The sequence below is a fragment of the Camarhynchus parvulus genome, chromosome 2 (genome assembly GCF_901933205.1).
Source record: "Camarhynchus parvulus chromosome 2, STF_HiC, whole genome shotgun sequence".
Taxonomy (NCBI): domain Eukaryota; kingdom Metazoa; phylum Chordata; class Aves; order Passeriformes; family Thraupidae; genus Camarhynchus; species Camarhynchus parvulus.
Genome location: NC_044572.1, coordinates 100,410,027 through 100,431,986, shown reverse-complemented (window position 1 = coordinate 100,431,986; position 21,960 = coordinate 100,410,027). Strand labels below are relative to the sequence as shown.

The following is a 21,960-nucleotide window of genomic DNA, read 5'->3' as shown; positions in this document are numbered from 1 at the left end:
ATTTAAAACTGTTCCAGGTCTAAGGACCTCAGGCTCAAAAACACTGCTGCACTTGGAACTCACCCATGTTATTTTATTTATTATCTAAGGTATTATTATCTATTTTTGCTCATTTGCTTGAAGAAGCAGGTCTGATCAGATAGTGTCAGCTTTCAATGTCCATATATTAACTTGCTTTGCATTTCTCCCAGGCTACCTTCATGTGTGGGAAGAGCTTCCCATAAATATCTGCAGCCATCTCTCTATCCTCCTTTGGATTCCTCTGTGAAACTCTCTTTTCCTGTGAAGTCTATCAAGTAATGGATCAGGGTTAGACTGCTGGTGCACCAAGGCAACTCCTTACCCTCTTGAGTAATCCTGACTCATTGTTCTCTTGGCCACCTCCAGGATTCCATGTGCCTGCATGTGTTGTCCTTGATGGTTCAACCATTCACGCTTTGCTTTCTGGACCATCGTTTTGTTCTTTACAGAGTGTTTAACCAAATTTGGCCCATAAGTAAATATACAGATTAAGATACATATACATACAGAAGCACACACATACCTTTAATAAGTATGGATACATGTGAAAACCCAGTGGCTGAAGCCTGGGATTTACAGTCAGTTTGCATTTGACAATATAGTAAAGCATTTCTGCTTAAAAGAGGTGTTCATCATAAAATGTTTCTTTTCTTCTCCTTTCCCTTTCCCTTCTCTTCTTCCCTTCCCTACTCCTTTCTTCCCTCTCCAATAAAAATACTGGAGAGGGGTGGTGTTTTGTTTGTTTTGGGTTGGGTTTTTTTATATATCTCTATTCCTTGTGGCTGCAAAAGTTTTTAACTGTGCATCACTCAGTTTTATTTAATTTTTGCTGTTTCCTGGGTAAGAGTCTGCGCTGGTGACTACTGGCAAACCTGGTGATTTTAGCATTAAAGTTCAGCTACCACTACTCTCAGAGAAAGCCTTGCAGAAGGATTTTAAACACACAATATGCCAACCGTGAATAAATGAACACCTACGTTTGCTGAGAAAGAGCCCGGTTAATATAAAGTTTGCCTTGTGGGTTCCTCATGTCATTCCAGGTCAGCAGCAAATTCTGTGGCAAGTTCAAGTGACTCTCAAACCTCTTAAAACTAGGAAATACCCACCTGAGGTACATCCCAGCATGGAATTAAGGCTGCACCTGGAGCTTGCAGTGGCTCTTGGCATTAATTTTCAAGTAAATCTCTTGCTCTGGTGACATGGAGATGGCAGCTGTGTGGGCAAAAGGAAGAGAGGCATGTCCTGAAGAGGAGACAAGTCCTGATGCCTCATTTTCCATTCAGACCATGACCAGTGGTGATATCCACAACTCCTTTGGCCAAAGACCAAAGAAAGAGTGTGGTCTGTCATCTCAATAGCAGTGAAGTGAAAGTCTCTGTCTGTATCTGACCCTTCAGGTGCTGAAGTTGACAGTGAAAGAGCACAAAGAATTTCTGCATCAGGGGCAGTTTCAAGGAGATGGGTCTCAGAGTTTGACTGCAGCACATGTGCAGGATTCCTCATGTCATAGCACTCACCTGGATACAGGTTTTCCTTTAAGAGCACTTAAAATAAGTTTTCCTTTAAGAGCACTTAAAGTGCTGCAGCTCTGAGATATTCTGCTTCAGGAGTCATGGTGTCATGCATATGTGTGTCACAGGAAGACTGAATCACTGATCAAACAATGCAGAGTTCAGGTGGAACTGCTCTACCCTAGCTCTGGATTTCCTGGTTCTCAGAGGTGTCTATCTCGCTATCAGATCAGAAGGGAACAAGGCTATTGAATCTTCTCCCCACTGAATTTCCTGGGGGGGAAATTTGTTGATTTTTGGGGGAGCATTTGTTTGTTTGTCTTTGTTTTGTTATTTTGGTTTTGTTTGCTTTGATAAGAGAAAAAAAGGTGAATTTTGGCAATTTCAAGAAATTCCAGCAACCACCTATATTTGCAGCTGGGATACCATTGTAGTAGATACATTTATCCCCCAAGATTTCATCCTAGATCTCCAAATCATTTTTGAAAGAAAATAAATTATTGTCATCTTACGGGTAAAGAAACAGAGAACAAAAGAAGCAGTGATGTGCTTGATACTGCTTCAGGCCTGAGATGACAATTAGTGCATAAAATAAAATACACCAAAAAAAAATCTTCTGTGCTATTTTTTGCTATCTGATGCCATTACATATATGACAGTAGCAATCTAATGCATAGTTCCTACTGTGCCAGCTCTCAGTTGCATGCCAGGCCAGACTCGCCCTGTTAGATTAGCCCTTGGACTCTCCAGCCTTTCCTCAGCCCACACAGTCTCCCCTCCCTACCCAACTAGTCCCTGCCTGGAAATACCTAACCTGATATTCAGATGAACATATTTGCATTTATTCACTCCTTTGCTTCCTGGTCTACTGAGTTTAAATTTGCATCTCTTTAGATCTGCTTAGATATTGGCACACGTACACATGTGAGCTGATGGCTCACATTCTTCTGAACAGAGATCAGTTACCAAAATCCCAGAACATATCTCAAAGGGACAAATGGGATTGAATTGTCAGTACTTCCAAACCTCCTTTTCCATGAGTTTCACATCCCTCCAACTGGTCTCTTCCTAAGATGCTTTCTCTTCTTGCTTCAGCACCAGCTCTCCCCACTCTCCTCCATTCCAAACTCGTCTCAGCAAGCTGCTGTGTACAGCACATTTAATTCTGTTCTTGTTGACAGTTTTTGAACCTTCTTGCTTATTTTCTTATACTCACACTGCATTTTTCCAAAATAAAACAGAAACAAAACCTAAATCCTGGAAGAAGTGAAGTCTGGCACCTTGTCTGCAGACCTTTGTCATATTTTAACTGGACTTAGGTTGGACTCAGGAGTAGCACTCTTTCATAACCTACATGAATACGAGCTAGCTGGAAGTCTTCTTGGCACCCTATTCAGCCAACAAGTGTGTAATCCATTTAGTCAGGGAGGACTGGGTACATGCCTATGCAGGCAGCCAAGCTCTTTTTTTGCTGATCTGGAGGGTGGTAGGTGCCAGTGGGAAGCATGTCAGGAGAATGATTGTTATGGGACACGGCTTGTTATCGTGGTCTGTGCAAGTGCTAGGACCTGTCAATCCTTAAAAATGTGAGGGGTGGAGAAGTCAAGAGGTTACTTCCTAAGAACCCTTTGTTTAGATAACCCTGGCTCTTGCAGGAAGAACACTGAATTTCAGGGTCAGTTACACACGTGTATTTTAGACCTCTGAGGGAGGCAGCCTTCAGATGTGTTTGTTCAGTCTCCTGAGGGCAGATGTGAGCTCATTCTGCTTCTGGTCCTCCTCAATCAGCAACTGTGTAATTACACTTCAGGTAGCACTGAGCCCAGACAGAGGTACGGACAGACTGTGGCATGACACTTGGAGACCAGTCAAATATATGCAAAATATAGCAGAGGTCCTTCCACTGAAGAATTAATTAAAACTGAAACTGTTGTTCCTCTCAAACTGAAGGCTGACAATATCCAAAAAGACTCAATGCTTATCTTATTTACAGTGTTAGAAAAGGATTACAGACTATGAGGAAAGAATTCTATAACAGAGGAAACAACCACCAAAAAGTTACCCAAAATAAAGAGAAGAACTGAATGATGGTTCTTGAGATGTGCTAGTTCCTACACTGAAATTTTCAGCTATTGAACTGGGAGGGACTGCAAAGAATTAAGTGTTTTATCTGAAATAAATGTACACAGAACTATAGGGGATAAAGATACATGCAAAACCCCATGTATAATTTCTGAAGAAGACAGTGATAAAGTATGAGTTAAGAAATCTGACTACATACAGGGCCAGATGGTTTGTAATAGAAGGTACCAAAAGTTTAAAGAACTGTCTAGTGCAAAAATAGTTTCTCTGTTTAATTAAATTAGCTAAGATACGAAAGAGCAATTACAGCCCTAAAGCAGCTCCTGACTATGCTGATTCTTACAGTAATTTCCAAATCAGCTTTTCTCACTTGATATAAAAATGATTATTTCCTTTTCTTTTACCATCATATAGGGCTTGACCTCCTGGGTGCCTGGTTGAGGTACAAATGTAAGCTGTAATATTTTTTAACTGTGGGAACAGTTGAAGGGTGTCAGAAGAATATATTAAGAAGCTTTACATGATGCATTTCAAATTCTTCTTGGATTCAAGCTCTGGAAACATTCCAGGTTCCAAGGTTTCTGTTTAAAATGAGATTTAATGTACATACACTGTAGCATTGCCAATAATATCTTAAACTGGGTGTGTTTTATTGAGTGATTCATAAAGTAAGACAGACAAAGTATGCACAGTGGTATTGGAATTTGGGTGGGATCAAAGTACTGATTTAGTCTAATATGTTTGTCAAGCACAGCATACAGGAAATCTTCTTTCTGAATGAAGATGGATTTAGCCCATGAGAACCTCAGTATATTTCCAACTGCCATTTATTCCAGTGAACCCCTCCACCTTTGAAAATATTAAAGTAAAAACTAAAAAAGCTGCAGCACTCACCCTCAGATATTCCATTGGCAATGAGACTACAGTCAGACTTGTTGGAAGTAAAAGACAGGAAAAGTATTAAAATTAATAAAAATAACATTGATTTAAAGGGACACTCACTGCAGTTGCAACACAGAAGAAAATTCTATCTGTTCCCTAACAGAGTAGCTGCAACATTTTTATTTAAATGCAATTTTGCTGTGAATTTAGCATCCATAAGCATTCTGAGCTGGGTATGCTGTGATTGTACATTTGCATGCATGTACCTCACCCTCTCTGCACTCTTCCTGTTTGCATCTCCTTCCAGGCAGTATTTTGAAAACCACAGTGCTGATTTTGTTTGTGAGACTAAGAAGCCACTCGTACTGAGAACAAGGAGCTCTAACACTGAGAAACTGAGCCCTGCTTAGAGGGCTTCATACTGGCAGGAGGGATAATCCTGTCCTGAGTTCCATTATTAAAAATCAAGCTATTACATTTATGAAACATCTGTTTAAATACATTATGTTTGATTCTTCTTTGACCCCTGATCAAGAATTACATCTTTTTTTATCATATACTGCTCGCTAAACAGTAGAAACAGAGTATTCTGCCTTTATCACTGCTTTGTCCACTCAGATGCACTCGGAGGGCATAAACACCTAGTTAGTCTGGCCCTGCCTAGTCCTAACTGCTCCCTTGGCAAAATTCATGCATTTGTGAGATGGGACTGTTACTGAAATAAAAGAGAAACTAGCGAAAGGAAGGCTGTGGATGCCCTGTTTCAAGAGGAAGAGTTTTATGGAGGAGAAGGAGCTTGCAAGACTCACGTTCATACAAAACTGACAGAAGGGGACGAGATGAACTCTCCTGCTAACAGGAGCCAAAAGGGCTCTCAGTCTGCCCCTAGCGCTGGAAAGGCTTCGGTACAGGAATCAGCGCAGATACAATGTTTTCAGAGGGCTTTCCCCCTTTTCCTTTGGAAAGTAGTCTGCTGTTTCGCAAGACCTGTGTATAGAGAACTAATATTCCAAAGGTGTTATTTAGTTCTCAGAATTTCCTATCAACTGTGATTTTTTTAAGGGTATGAATGCTATTAACCTATAGGTTAATGGATTAGCTTCAAATAATGTATTACATCCTTTCCCTCAATTAAATGTTAAGATTTATTACACAGGGAAGATTTTGGTTTGTAATTTGCCTCAGTGAGAAACAGATTAAATAGAAGGCTGCACTTTCTGTGGTGTCCTTCAGTTACCCATGAAAAGTTAATCTGTAAAGTTCTCAGAACAGTAATAGAACAAAACTTCAGGATATTAAGAGCTTGAGAATAAAGGAAAAATTATTTCTCCTGGAAAGCTCTGGCTTACATGCATTAATTATCTCATGATACCTTTTGATAAGCAAACACAAAAGCAAGCAGTGTACAGCATGCCAGTGCAAGTTAGAGGAGAAGTTGTGAAAAATTGTCTTATCTTGAAAAAAAGAAGTTGTAGCGTGATTTTGTTTCTTTGATCTGCAGACAGATCCTTCATGAAGATAAGAGCAGGGAGCTGCATGTCTTGCTTTAAGGCAGGATTTAGGTAATCTTATCTTCAAAAATCTCTTCATTCTTTTTTCTTCCACATTTCACTCCTGATATGCCACTAAGACAGCATATGTACATTGAGTCTGATTACTTGCCTATCATACTTCTTCCCTTGGACTAGGTAAACCAATCAAGCAGCCCTCGGTGTGAGCTTATTTTTTGGGGTGACAAGTCCAAAAATAGGTGTGCAATAGGTGTCCTCCTCAAAGACATCTTCATGTCCTTGCTCCTGTGATGGAATAAATATGGCATTTTGAACTTTCTGGTGTTGTGGGATAACACGCCCAGGCAGCTCTGCATCTGGATGGAAGTCTTTGAACTCCCACAGTATTGCTAACCTTCCCTTCCTGCAGGATAAAGCCAGACAGTAGTTCAATTTTTTCCTCATCCTCTGTGCAAATCATTTGGGAGCCAGCTTCCCAGATACTTTCTTATTTCCAGTGGTCTGATTTCCTTACATTTCAGGCTATTGGAAATTGCTATGATCTAAGTCGCCCAGATGCCCAAGTGCTCCCATTCTCCATGTAGGAGCCAAAGGGATATTCCCACCAAGATGCAGATCATCTGAGCTTTTTTAAAAGAGGAATTACAGTCAAGTCACATGCCCAGAAGTTAAGTCAACAATAGTGGCTCACATAAAGTCCAAATTGCTCACAAGCTAGGCTTGTCCCTTGCTAATGACTGCATGAACACCTGGATCAGGGAGTCAAGGACCAGATCACCATTCCAGCCACCTGTCTTACTGAAAGGAATTACTTGGCACTACTAGCTCAAACTCACTTCAACCAAGGCTTGAAGATTGAATTAGAATTTTTTAATATGTTCTAATACCAAAATGAGACTTCTGACTCTTATTGGGTTTTGGTGAAATGATATTTTGTCTCTGCCAGAGCATCAGATTTATTTTCTAATCCATTTTACCATCCTCCTGATATCATAAGAAAGTTTATGACCATGTTAGCTTCCCTTTAAGGTTGTTCTGCAGATAGGCCTTCACTTTGCTGATTCCTTTGCTGAAGATAACTAGTGCCAGTTCTCTTTAAGTTATACCTTCACAGCTTACTACTCTATTACTTTTTTATTCTCATCTATTCTTAAAATTTTTCTAACTGTGAAAGTGAGAGATATGATTCCATGATCTATGTGTGATGAAGCTAAGTCTGCAGACCCTTAGAGTGCAGACCTAGTATAGAACATTTCTTTTACATTTAATTGCCCTAAAAATAACATTTAAAACCTCCTAATGTACTGCAGGATTTTTGGACCTAATGCACCCATCATCTTTAAAGAAACCACAAGAAATGATTGGGAAGGAGGGTAAAATAGCTGGACCGATAAAACAGGCTGCATTGTGCATATTTCCAGTTTCTGCTCCTCAAGATAGTTTCTTAGCTATTAGTTGTGTCAGGGTAATCAGCAGTTAAGGTCCTGACAAGTTATTGCTTTTTTGAAGAGATTACTATATTATTACTCTTCATTAGAAAATTAAAGCTATTGATCAAGTAAGGCATTCTTTCCCCCCTTGTAAAACATTTTAATAATATATATTAAAAAAAATACAAAACAAAGCACACTAACTTGTTATTTATTTTTAGGTTTGAACAAACTGAGATTATCTGTGTTGAAGCCAGATTCTGAGGTCCAGAAACAGGCAGTACTTCTGCTGCTGTACAAGGAAATTGAAATAAACATTAAGCAAAGAGTTGTCCTGAAATGAAAAGGGGCCGACATCATTACCAGCAATAATTATAAATTGTGTTGTCAAAACTTGGCAAAGCTGTGGGTTTCTTCAAGGGTTAATTTAGCCTCATAAAGGACATAGACCCAAAAAGGGAATTTTGAATTTATATCAAAAATCCTTTGCATTTCAGGGCTGTTTAGACTAGTGGTGGGAAGAGGGGAGGTCACACTTCCAAACTAATTAAGAGTTTGAGACTTAATCTCATTTCAACACACAAAAATGTTATTCATAGCAGAAAAAAAACAAAAGCGGGGGGGAAAAAGCAGCTCTATCTTTTATGCTGTAGATTTTTTGGATTGATGAGAATTTCTTTCTCATCATCAAAAGGGTGAGATTTTTATCCCTCTGAAATTCCTTTCTCATATTGTTTTCCTGTTTTCTTTCAGGAGTGCAAAGATCCCTCTCACTGTTAAATCTAAACAAAGGAATCAACTTTAGTATGTAAGACTAAGGACTAAGACATAAGTCTCCTCTGTCACCACCTGGCTTACAACTAATTTAATATCTCCCTTGCAGCTGCTTCATGATTGTTCCTAATGAGCACCCAGTTTCACTGATGCAGACAAAAAGGTAGGAGCGACACCACAAGCTGGCTACAGACACCCTTCTCACTGCCTAAACTACCGTAAGATCAGGATGGATAGATGCATTCTCATTTGAAAATTTTCATTTGGGCCTTGTTTGGAAGGTCCCTGTTTGGGTCTTCTGTAACCAGAGGAAGCACCCATCAATGTACATTCACTGCCTGCGGATTTAATGAGAAAAATCAATGTAAAGTTCAAACCTTCTCTGGCTGGCAGCACATGCTGGGTATGTTTTAGACAAACCTGATGCTCACTTGGCAGGACAAATTTCTGAAGTATAAGAGCGCTCTTATCTCTCCTTGGCAGTATGCACAATAGAAGCCTGCTTGCTTGACAATAAAACTTTGGCCCTGATATAAAACTCTTTTCATAGTTTATAAGGCTAAGCTTAATTAAAAGGAGAATTGTGTATGCTCTCCTTTCATTTGGTAGTAAACACAGGCTCCTTCACCTCATACAAAGCTAATGGTGGTAAACCAGATACTGCACCACTCTATACAAGAATAGTGTACTGTGGAATATCCTGCTAGAAGGAAACAGCATGTCTATTCAGTAAATCCAGTTGCAGTTTATGAGAACCTCACTGCGCTGCTCCTGCAGTGAGCTGGAAGGCAAGAAGGTATCACCGACCTGCTGCAAAGACTGCCTGAATTTTGAAGTAGAGATCTCAAGTTGTCACTCCAACCAGACCACCGACAGTTGGGTAAAGCTGATCTTCACATTCCCTTTTCAAGCAGCAAGTAACAGGTGTCATCTATGCCAGAAGCATGAAAGGAACTGAGCAAACCAATGTCAGCACCACCAAAAGTAAACTGAGACAGTTTTTGTTATTCTAGGGGCTCACTCAGGACAATTGTCATGCCGTCTTTACAAACTGTTCTCAAAACTGTCCAAAATGAGGACCTGCAAAACAGAACATGTTACAAGAACTACAGAAGCATCAAAATTGCAACCTTGAATATCCCCCAGACAGTGACCCACTGTTTTGAACTGCGCCTTGGTACAGGAAATCACAATAGCCTTTTGTTTGGATTGGTGTTTACACTGCAAACACCTGCATGCTCAGGCATGGTTTTCTACGGGATGATACATGACAAAGGATTCGTGCAGCCTTGTGGGCTCACATCAGAGTTTTCATAAGGTTCATGTGGAAAATGAGTTTGATAATGAGATACAGAGCTTTCATCAAGAACTGACTGTATGAATTCATACAGTATAAGGAATTTACAGGATGCAGCAACTGGATTGATTTTGCTGGACTGATTCCATAAAATCACATAGATGATTTCAATCTCAGCAGAAAGAGCTCTAACTTGATTCCTTTGTGAGCTGATGTCCAACCTCAACAGTTGGTGTTGACTGGCTGTCATGGTTTAACCCCAGCAAGCAACCAAGCCCCAGGCAGCCACTCACTCTCTGCCCCACCAGTGGGACTGAGGAGAGAATCAGAAGGGTAAAAGCTGGAAAACTTGTGAGTTCCCATAAAAACCGTTGAATAGGCAAAGCAAAAGCTGTGCAGGCAAGTGAAACCAAAAGGGGAATAAATCCACTGGTTCCCATGGGCAGGCAGGTGTTCAGCCAGGAGAGCAGGGCTCCATTATGCATGGCAGTGGCTTGGGAAGAGAACCTCCATCACTCCAAATATCCCTCCCTTCTTCCTTATTCCCACACTTTATAAACAGAGCCTGATGTCAAATAAACATTCCTTTGGTCAGTTGGTGTCAGCTGCCCCAGCTGTGTCTCCTCCAGTTTCCCACGTGCTCCCAGCCCCCTCCCCAGCAGTATGGAGAACGGAAAAGGCCTTGGATCTGTGTAAGCCCTGCTCAGCAATAACAAAAACATGTCTGTATTACCAACCCTATTAATTTGTGTTCAGCACAAATCCAAAACACAGCCCCATTCCAGCCATTGGGAAGAAAATTAACTCTAGCCCAGTCAAACCAAGCCCACTGGCCAATTTACTTAGCAATATGGACAAATAATCTGTTGGATCACTGAGTCTTGACTTCTGCTTTCCAAGACATCTCAGAGACTTCTTTTTACCTGTATAAGGCTGTACCTTTAAATTAGTTTACTTTTCATTTATCTTCTGGCTGAGCTTTTCAAAGACTTAGAAAGCCCTAATCCTAGCTTCCAGACTAAATCCATCTGAAGCTAATTTAGGTCTCTTCTTTAATTGAGCCAATATTTTGCTTTAGCTAGTTCTTGTCCCTTCTTGGTGCTTAATTCGCTATGGTATTTGCAGTGTTCTCAAGTTGTAACATAGCTTCTGTTTTTCTGATGTAAGCAACAAGCTTTTTTTAAAACTCTTTCCCCATCTAACAGTGGGGAAAAGTTGCACTATCACCAGCTTGAAGCTACGGGACATCATTTGCAAAGAATGAGAAGTCTTGCATCATTTTTCACTCCTTTGATAGGACATTGCCTTGGGGATTAGCACTGAATAAGGAGAGTAATCTTGACCCTCTTGACAAACATACATCTCTAATGCCAGAGATGTCAAAATGTTTCCCAAACACTTTAGGAATAGTGCATCTCTTACAAGGTCCAACAAGAATCATGCTGGTAAGCCTTACACAAACAATTCCCAGGTTTTGCTCAACAGCAATAATGGTGCTTTTCAATGTTCTTGGCAGTCAAGCTGCAAGTAGCGTCTTGCAGAGGTTTACTCCCCTCTAACCTTTTCCAGCAGATTTTTCTCTTCAGAAGGGAGTGACTGGACCATCCAACTGCCATAAACAGAAGACGATAAAACATGAAGCAACGCTACAACAAAATGAAGTAGCAGCCAGCTACATAGTCTCCAGGCATGAATGCTGGAACCAGCGGGTTATAAAGAACCTAACTCACTTTTTGCATGTGCAATGAAGTGGAATAAACCTTCTCAAAAAAAAAAAAAATTGCAGTGGCTTAAGACCTGTGTAGCTGACATCAGAATCATGCTCTTATTTTCACCAGGTCATTCCTGTACTTCTCTGTTTTTCATGTCTCAGGACTCTCATGATGCTTTTCCAAGGCAGTCCTTTTCTAGCCTTTGTTTAAGTAAGCAAACTTTGATTAAGTAAATATTTACTTAGCTCAAGTAAACAAACAAACAAAAATAGCATCTCCCAGAATTTTAGCCATTTCATAACCACTGGATTTTGCTTGGGATCTAGGAGCTGGAAGCTGCTCCTCCCACTCAAGGAACAGCTTGCTCAGCAGCAGCTGCTTTCCTTTCAAGAGATTTTGGCAGTTTCTTGGGCAAGCACCAGAAAGATTTCTGTGGTGGCAGTCATTACTGTACTGCAAGTTTGTGTCATCCAAGGGATGCAGAGGCATTTCTTCCTGGGCAGCAGGGAGTTAACTGGCCTCCTGTTCCCTGCCTTGGGAATAAGAGCTGGGATGGCAGCCCATAGTAGGAGGGTCTGGATTGAGTTCGCCAGTGAAGGGGGGATAACATTTTTGTGTGAGAAAGATGCTTGCCAAGAAATCGAGAGGGGAAGTAACATGGGAGAAAGGAAGTAACTCATCAGTGCTTGGGACAGACAACAGCAGTTTCAGGATCTGGGTACACATCAGGGTCTTGGATGGATCTTTCTCTACCTACGTCACTCACAGAGAGAGAAAGCAGGAGGAGGAAGTGTAGATGCCTTCATAAGCTTACAAACACTGCCAGAACCTCAAAAGCATCCAGTTTCCTACCAATAGAGGCTTTCTAAATAACATTACGCCACTTCTAGAGAGGAGGAGACTGAGGTCATAGAAAACTTTTAACCATGGGACTAATTTACCAGCATGAGCCACATTGGGGCAGACACATGTGAGTAGGGGCAAAGAGAAGGGCATCAGCAGCCCCAGCTGCCATTGCTCCAGACCACTGGAGGACACCATGCCATGATATGAAAGCTCTAGAGGAAGGCTGCTGAAAACCAAAGCCACTTGGCTTTGTACTTCCCAAAAGCAAAATACAGTTGGTTAGAAAAAAGTGCTTCAAAACTTACAATTATTCATTGAATAAAATAGTACAAAAGGAAGAAAAAAAAAAAAAAGAAAACAAGCTTCTGGGATGCAAAGATTTGTTTTCCTTTATTTTTAATCAGCCATTTGAAAACACTGCAACATGACCAATTCTGCAAAAATGTTTTCCTGACCACAGCGTCTTGCATGCAGACAAACACAAGGATTATGCTCGTTCCTGGAAGAATGAGCATCAGTAACTTTTTTAATACCGGAACACGTTTGTTGTTTTTCTCTCTAATTTTCTCTCTTATCTCCCTAATTTTGGGGATACTCAAAATTTTTGGGGATACCTTTTTTGTTTTTTTTCTTGTTCATAGGCTCTTTGTTTAAACAAGTACTATACATTACTTTTTCCTCTGGTTGTTAATTTTTGTTGGCTCTTTAGATTTTTTTGACTGTACAATAAAATTGACCCTAACAACCTCTCTTCTGCTGTTTCAGCCTGAACAACTTCCACCGGGTCATCTTTGTGCTACTGTTCTAAAAAATTTGCTTGTTTGTAAGTAGCTAATTAGTTATTTGTTCTATTCAACAAGAAACTTTTGAGGTCTGGGCTGTAACTTCTTTTAGTGAGAGCTCACACTACACCAGTGTGTATTTGAGAAATTTCCCCAGGTAGGATGAAAGAGGGGAATCTGACTTGCTTTCCTGGGCAAATATCTCAGGAACTTTTTTGTATTTTGGTGGTACTCAGTCAAGACAGCAAGTGGCCATGTAGTAATATGATTTTGAAATCAGTGAGATGTATTACTGTCTGAGAAATGGACAGGTGTCCCTGCCCATGGCAGTGGGGCTTGGGACTGGATGATCTTTCAGGACCATTCCAACACAAGCCATTCTATGATTCTATGAAAATGTAATTCCAGTGGGTCTTGCTGAAATTAATTCAGGTGGCATAATGTTTCACATATACAGTAATGAAAAAAAAAATCCCAGACTTCAAGAATTACAAAATCTGGACCAAAGGAAAGCGATAGATGACTAATAGCATACATGAAAGATACAGAAATTTTTAAAAAGTCACAAAAACCCCAAAAGAATCTATGGAAAGGTGATCCTGAACCACAACACTCTGTAAAAGAGTGGAGTGGGATGGTGTAAAACCTTAAAATTTTGTATCTCCTGTCAATTTGTTGAACTAATTACTATCTGAAATTTGTAAAACTAATTAGAAGCTGCTTTAAACTCAATGTCCTGAGTGCAAACTGTAGTTTTTCCACATCAGGGGGTGTATCCATATGCTTATTGAAATACTTGAGTGTATAATGCATTCTTGTTGAAAGGCAATGAGCAGTCAGAATCCTTGCAATATGCTTTACTGGTTGTCTAAAAAACATGCTGTGTTTTGGTTCTCTGCTAAATTCTCCTAAAAAAAAAAAAGCTTAATTAAATCAAAAACATCTCTCTGATGAGCCCCTTTGATCTCTCTCTTTTGATAATCTCTCCCTGACAGGCTGTGAATACTCTGCTAGCAATACTTCGTGCTTTCCTCCATGGAGATAACAACTGCTCTGCTCCAGGCATTTCTTTGGCCTAGGATTTGGGATTCTGGAAGTGGGCAAACATCTCCATCCAGCCTGTTGGTGTGAGTGCAGGGCTCCGTGTGGAACTAATTAGTGCTATAATGAATGCCACAACAGTTTATTGCCAGGAAGCATCTAATGACCTGGCAGTAATCTCACAATGACTAATCAAGATTTTCTTCAATTCCCTTTAGCAATTTTACCTGATAAAACAGTGCAGGGAAAAAAAAAAAAAAGAAGGCAAAATAAAACTGTAAGCAGAACGGAGCGGCTCTGATTTAAAATATCTGATGGATGATGCTCTTCTGCCTTCCTGGGGTTGTTGTGCGCAATTCTTCTCCATAAATTCTAGAACCCTGCATACCAAGAGCAGAGTGGTTATGACTTCTTCTTCATTGATTTCAGAGGACTAGCCTTAAGCTGATGAGTTTAACTTAAATTTGGTATGTGATGTGTGGGCTGCAACTGTACTACTAACCTGAAGCTGACTGTTTTAATCCAAATTGGGTGCGTATTACCAGGATTGGGTAAAAAAATTGAGGTATTATTTTCAATTATTTCTGCACATAGCAGGAAAAGCTAAAAAAAAAAAAAAAGAAAAAGGAGATGGATTCAGATGGTTCACAACCAGAGCAGTCCCCATCCCGTGCCTAGCCCAGCACATGGAGTGTAGGGCTAAGCATATGCACAGCCCCCTGCAGGATGCCGTCTCTCACAGACTGTTTTTCTCTCAACAGCAAATATTTACCCCGCAGTACAAGAAAGACAAGGAGCTCCAGGAGGGGGTCCAGCGAAGGGACACAAAGATTATTACGAGTCTGGAGTATCTCTCTTATGAGGAGAGATTCTGGGCCGCAGAAAAGACTGGAGGGGATCTCACTAACACATATAAGTATCTCAAAGGTGGGTGCCAAGAGGATGGTGTCGGATTCTTTTAAGTCGTTCACAGCGACAGGATGAGGAGCAATGGCCATAAACAGAAACACAAGAAGTTCCACCTCTGCATGAGGAAGAATTTCCCATTGAGGGTGGCAGAGCGCTGGATCTCCATGTCCCTCTGGAGACATTCAAACCCCGCCTGGATGCGCTCCTGTGTAACCTGCTCCAGGTGACCCTGCCTTGGCAGGAGGGTTGGATCTCCAGAGCTCCCTTCCATCTCTAACCATTCCGTGCTGTCCCCGCTCACCAGGCTCAGCCCAGGGCGCGGTAGCAGCCACGGACCGCCCCGTGCCCGCTCCCGGCCGGCTCCGGCGGCGCTGGGATGGGATGGGATGGGAGCGGGGGGCAGCAGCGAGGCGGGGCCGGGCGCATGTGACCGGCGGCGGGGGCGGCCCCGGCGGGGCTGGGCCGCCTCGGCGGGGCAGTGCGGAGCGCCGGGGATGCGGAGCGGCCGGGCCCCGGGCAGATGATGGCGATACGCGAGCTGAAAGTGTGTCTGCTTGGAGTGAGTAAGGGCGACCGCGGGGTCGCTTCCCCCTTTCTTTGCCTCCTCTCTCGCCTCGCAGGTGGGGGCTGTGGGAGCTGGGCTGCTCGCTAAGCGGGGGAACGCTCCCAGCCTGGCTGTCCCGCTCCCAGCCTGGCTGTCCCGCTCCCAGCCTGGCTGTCCCGCTTCCCGGGGGCGCCGCGTCTGGCGGTCCGGGCGGGGCGGGGGGGCTCAGCCGCAGAAAATTCCTGCACGCCGAAACTTGGCAGCCGCGCACCGGCCTCCGCGGGGCGGGGGGAGGCTTTGGGGCTTGTTGTTTTGGTCTTGTTTCTCAACTTTTTAAAAGTGAGAAGGGCGCAGCGGGCTGGGGGAGGCGGTGAGCGGCTCTCTTTCGGGGGTCTCCCCCAGCGCTCCCCGGCGGCGGGGCTGCCCGCACAGAGCCATCTCCCCGGCGCCGTGGCCCCGCGGAGGTCTCCCTTTGGTGCCAGAGCCCCGAAGGTACCGGGAGGGGTGGAGGGGTTTGCTGCCCACCCTGGGGGCTCGTCACAGGCGGCGGTGGCCCCGCCGAGCCCCGTTCCTGCGGCGGGGAGCCGCCCGGAGAGAAGCGCTGCTCGCCCCGGGACGCTGTGTCGGGTGGTTCGGTCCCGTCTCACCGATGCGCTGCTCGGCGCTTTGTTTAGTTCCTTGCCTGGCTTTATTCAGCAGCCCTTCTTTGACTCGACTCCTTCCTTACAGGAACGTCCTTTTTGCCATTCCCCTTTTTTTTTTTTTTTTTTTTCCCTTTCGCTTTTTTGGCGAACTCGCGCGTGCGTTTCACATCTGGAGCAGCAATGTGCTTAGCTCTGCACTTTGGCTGCGCCTGCCCCTCTCTGCCCGGCACCGAGCGAGCTTCCCGGCAAAATGTGCCCACCAAATTGGCACAAGCACCGCCGCGGAGCAGAACCACCTCTCCTGACAGTAACCAGCAGAGCATCACTATTCCAGTACACAAGTTTCTTTCTAAAAGTCAAACATCTCAAATTACCCGCTGCAAGTTCGGCTGCTTTTAGGCCCACATCTCCATAAGCCCTCAGAGAAGCTGCATGAATGAAGGCTTTTGAGAGTGAATTTGCTTTCATGCCATCCAAGTGAGTTGAACATTTGAAAACCAAACACAAATAGACGCTCCAGCTCTCTCTGATTTGTGTTGACACTTAGCCCAGCAGGAGTGGGTACCTTGCCCTGGAGTAGTTCTTGTCAGGATGCGGTGCCAGGGCCCTGGAGAGTTCAACCCAAAGTATTTGGCAGTGACCATTCCTCCTTTCTTGGTCAGAATTCCTGCCTTCAACTTTTATAATGGCATAGTGACAAAAATAAATGTGGTTTGTACAAACATGAGGAGTCTGTGGTAGAATATGTGGATGTGTCTTTGCTTGTTTTCTTCTCCAGCACAAAATGTTGTAATTTTATAGAGATGAAACATCTTGTGGTATGAGATTCCACATGTCCATAATTTATTGATGTTTTGTAACATTAAAACTTACTGGGGATTTTGTAAGGCAATTGTTTGCTTCTTTTTTTTTAAGACAGGAAAAGGAGCCTATAGTGCAGCTCTGTGTTACTAGGAGTATGCAATTACTCTGTAGATGCATTAAAATGATGGGGTGGCGGTGGTAGCATTTAGGGAGATGTGTGTGTAGTTATAGTCACTTAGTAATTAGTGATATGTTCCTTCTGTTTTAAGAAGGCATAGCTGTAGAAAACCTTCTCCTTCTGATCACAGACATCTCATTTACCATGGGGATTGACACTATTTTCCCAAAAGAGAGGAATCCTTCAGATGATGAATCCCCTCAAAAAGTTGACATTTCTAGAGCAGGGAAACTCCATACCTGTCTGTGTGAACAAATGGAGGCATTAATCATCTGATCTGCTTGAAAGCTAGATGGCAACTCAAAAATACATTCTCAGATCTACCAAAAGAAATCTTGACAGTTGTTTTTTTCAGTAGGTCCTGAAAAAGACCTGGTTAATCTGCACTGTATGTCATAGATCCTTTGATAATCAGTCTGGCATGTTCTAGTCCCAAGACAAGTTCTTATCCTTGTTAGAAATATGGATTAAAGTGGTTTGTAAATCCAAATCCCTCTCCACTTCTGAACACAGCCCTAGACCACACCACTGGATCAGAGGATCACTGACAGTTTGGCTTCAAGCTGTGCAAAGGTCCTGGGCTTCAGCTGTTTCTGCCTATTCGGAATTTCCCAGTGGGAAAAAATTGCAGCTGGTGCAACGTTTGCAAAGCCAGCTTCTCCACAAGCTCTGGAGCCCCATTTGGCTATAGAGGGTCTAGATAGGAAGATGACGAAGAGGACTAGAGAAACCAGAGCTCTGGTCTACACTGCCAGCCCTACAGGCCTGTGCAGTACTCCAGGGCCAGTGAGTGGCCTGGAGCCATTGCACTAAAGATGGGGAGTAGGTTATTGGCTCCTGGATGTGACCCCACATTGCCAGGAGGGAGCCTGGCCTCTAGTTTTTAGTATTAACCTAACAAAACAGGATTTGGATGTCTGCATTTCAATTTCTTCTTCCTTCAGAGTATCTTGGGGTTTTTAAAACTATCTGTGGGTGTCACAGGAGTGATTTGGAGCAGCCAGGACTAGTGCTCTACAAGATGATGGTTGTGGGATTTGTAGCTGTTGGAGGAGACACGAGCGAGAGAAGGGCAAAGGGGAAATCTAGGGCAGCAGGAGGGTGGGAGTGAGTCACTTTGGAAGGAAGGCTTTGTTGATTGCTCAGCTCTCTGAGAAGGGATGGTTCCAGCTTGCCAGTGGGCGAGGAGGAGCAGCATGCCTGTCTAATTGTCCCGTGCCTTGCAGCCTCGGGTGTAGGAGCTACAGAGGTGCAGTTGAACAGCTCTCTTTAGTATGTTGCCATGCAAGTGTCCTCAAGCCTGCTCCTAAACTACTTCCTCCAGTAAATGATTGCTGCTGGGCAGTGAGGTATCTGCATGTGGAAGGGGTTCATCTTCCTGAGTGCAAATGCTTGAGCTCTGCTCCAAGTCCTGTCTTGTTACCCCTGACTCTTCCTGGTCTCTCAGTCCAGTTTGTTGTTTGTTCCCAGCAGTTGTCCCTGTGTTAGATGCCACATGCTTCTGGGTCTGAGCAGGTTTTAGCTGCAGTTCAGTGTGTGTGGTGAAATGGAGTGTAGCTCTCCTTTGATTTGCATGGTGTTTCCATGTGGGCACCTTGTTGAGGGGCTGGAGGAGTGTAGGGGAGCTGCTGTGTTCCTGAGCCATGCCTCAGTGCTGAAATGTGGCTGGCTGTGCAGCTGCCAGCTTTCCTAATCTGTCTGTGGCTGCTGAGTGCCCTGTGCCTAGCTCCCAACATTTTCTTTATGTGGGCTGGAGGAGCGATTTACAGCTCCTTGCCAAATCCTGACATAATTGCGTGTGGCAGCCGCAGAAGAGATTGCCAGGTTTACGACTAAGGCAAAGTTTCTTGTCTTTGTCACTTCCTGAGGAAACCTTGACAACTCTTCAGACTTTGGGAGGTGGTTTGCTGACTACCATCTAAAGTGACCTCCATTACTCCTTTCCTTCTGTTTTTGTTTATTACATTTTTGTGTTGTGACTGCATCACAGGACCAAAGGAGGTAGCATTGGAAGAGGCTCAGAGGTCATCCCTTGTCCCTAAAGCCCTTCTTATTCCTTACATATGTTTGTTTCCTCTGTCTTTAAAAACTCACAATTTACTCCCTGGGGTTATGTCCCAGAGCTTAACTGCTTTTCCTGTAGAAAGTTTTTCTGGAACATAGTGCCCAACTCTTCCCTGGTTGACACTTTGTTTCTTCACCCTTCTGTTTGTGCCTCCGTTTTCTTGCCTGCGTTCTGCTATCATGAAAATGCTGTCTGAAGCTGGTGAGCCTGCATTTGTAAAAGGAGTGACATTTCCTCTGTGGAAATTACACTGTGATACAGATGTATACACAGATCACTGGGAATCTTTTAGTTTATGTCTAAAATGTTTGTCATAGTCAGTGCTTTTATGGCCTACACGTCCCAGCACAAATAGGAAAGCTGCTGTTAAAAACAGAACAGCATCCCCCTGGCTGGGTTGGACCAGTTAAGGAGCTTTCTTGTCACCAGATATGTGCAAGGTGGCCTCCATGGAAGGTGAGCATGCTGCTGAAGACAGCAACGCTGCACAGTGCAGAAGCCACGGGTGCATCAACAGCTGCAGTGTTGAAGCCTAAAACAGAGAGCAGAGCAAACAAAGAGAGTCATGAAAAGAGGAAGAATGTACCGATGAAGTAAATGTGTGCCTTCTATAATTTTGTCCACAAAAGTATCTTGTCTGAGAGAAGAACAGAGACTGCCAAGCAATTTTTCCCCCTATGTTAATGGTTCATCATTACCTAGTCATTCATTCTATTTTTAATGTAAACAAGTAGCCCTATCATGAGAGAAATTTTTGAGTTGTGATCACATGGCTGTCTGTCTTGTGAAGTCACTGGTTTGAAGTGTCCATCATTTCAGCCTTTCCATCAAAGGAGCCTTTTGATCTGTATCTCTTTGCTAGCCAGTTATGTTTTTGCATTGTAGTGAAACATCAAATTACAGGTAAAACTGAACAGTGATTTTGAGTCCTTGGAGAACTGAAGACAGACACATGGCTAGCTGAACTGCATATACCTGATTTTCTTGGGGAATGTTTTTTCTTTGTATTCTTCTTTGGTGAAGAATACCCTGAAATATGCACTTAATGTGAGCACACAGCACTACCATATTCCATTGCCCTGCTTTGCCAGTCAAAAGAAGCATATCTTGATACTAAAGGAGACTGGGACTGGTGATTTTGTTTTTATTGTGTTTGTCAATATTGCATAAAAATCCAGTTATACACTGAGCAAGAAAGGCCTGTTCTCTTGTATCAATAAAAAAGTGTCTTCAGAAGCCTAAAGCAGCTTTTCCATATTATTTTATAAGACATTTAAATAGCTACAATCAGATTTTTTTGCAATATAGACATTAAATATGTAGGTAAACAATTTCTCATAATTTGGAATTCAGGATTTCATGTTGATCTTGGGCCTATTGCTTTATAATGTATCTACAAAATTTTTTCTTTACTGATTTCTTCCAAGGGTATTGTGTGGGATTGCTTAGAAGAGTAGACTGGAACATCCTTCTAGGAAAAGGTATTGTGGAGGCCACACTCTGCTTTCGTTTCCAGTGGCCCAACCAAACTGGATTTCTGAGGAAGCAGAAGGAGGAATTTGAAGCAGATTTTAGTTTCAGTAGCAGCAAAGCCTCAAAGGGGAAGCTTGTCACTAATCATCTACTGGGTAGCAAAAGAGTACCCTGTGGTTGGTGCTTGTTGCTGCACTTCATGGGCTCCCATTCGCTGATAACCATCTCTGAGCTCCTATCCCATGCTTGTAACTTGCCTGTTGAATGAGTCCATGCAGTGACTGTCACCCAGATGTCATATGCAGGCTGTAGTTCTACTGTTTTTCAAATTCTCTTTATATTTAGATTTCCCCAGCCCCATGCTTTTTTTGATTTCTGGCCAAAAAATTGGGAAACTTCTTGGTTTACAGTAGTTCTGGAGAAAAAAACTCCCACATTCTTTCTTTCTGCCAAAATAAGGAAGTTGAATGGTGATAAACTCAAATTTTTTTCATATAGTTGAGTGCAGTTTTAGCCCTACTCAGTGAAGTAATGCTGAGACAGACTATGTGAAGGAGGCAGAAACTTTGCATGCAAACAATACATGGGGAAAAGAAAAACCCTCTCATTTCCATCAGGTGGTTCCTTTTAACTAGCTTAAGTCAAGCCATATTAAAAGGCCATTTATAATGTGCATTTAAACTGTGTTTTCTGAAACTCTGGTTGATGGTAGGACTTGTTTCTAAGGTGATAATTTGATTTATTGATAGGATGTGTTGCAGGTACAGTGCAGTTGAGCTGCCCATGGGCAAAGGCCTTTGAGTCTGCAGGGCTTTTGCCTGTGGTGGTGTTTATAAATTACAGTGCTGGTGCCTTTTAGTTGTGTTGGGTTGTGTCTGAGCTGGGTGCAGTGTGGGTGCTGCAGACTGCAAGTGCACATACAGGCTGGAGAGACCTATTCTTGACCCATTCTATCTAAAATTTCTCAAGCTAATTGCTTGTTTAGAGAAGCATTTACAGGGAGGCTGGAACCATAACTCTGCTGCTCTTGCTCTTTTGCCTCCCTGCTGCTCCTTCTTGCAAATGCCACTTGTCCAGTCATCAGGCTGCTAGACCCTCCCAGGACTGCTATTAGTCATGGATTTCCTGGCCACATCTCTCTTCAGATAAGATCAGGACAGGCACTTTTTTTTTTTCCATTTCCTGCAAGGTGGTTTTGAGGGGAAGGGAGAGGGGCGCATTGAAGTGAACACTTTGAAGTGAACTGCTTTAGCAGGTTTGCACTGTTAAAGAATGATGGAATGGTTTGAGTTGGAAGGGACCTTTAAGACCATCTGGTTCCAACCCTGCTGCCATGGGTAGGGTCACCTTCCACTAGAGCAGGCTGCTGTTGGCCCCACCTTCCCCACAGCTCAGGTGCTGCCTCAGAAAAGTGAGTGCAGGGCAAGGAGTTTCTTCTCAGCTTTGGGGGCTCA

General features: G+C 43.0%; 1 protein-coding gene across 2 annotated transcripts in view; it reads left to right on the top strand.

Moving 5' to 3' along the window:
* The first annotated feature begins 15,246 nt into the window (after positions 1 to 15,246).
* The window catches only part of RAB31 (RAB31, member RAS oncogene family), a 61,736-nt gene continuing 55,022 nt past the window's right edge, over positions 15,247 to 21,960 (top strand). The window contains exon 1 of one of the 2 annotated variants that reach the window (XM_030971876.1): positions 15,247 to 15,357. In XM_030971876.1, coding sequence (XP_030827736.1) covers positions 15,319 to 15,357 — 39 coding nt within the window. In that variant the 5' untranslated portion in view covers positions 15,247 to 15,318. The remainder of the gene's footprint in view (positions 15,358 to 21,960) is intronic. The other variant, XM_030971877.1, reaches the window with a different exon arrangement.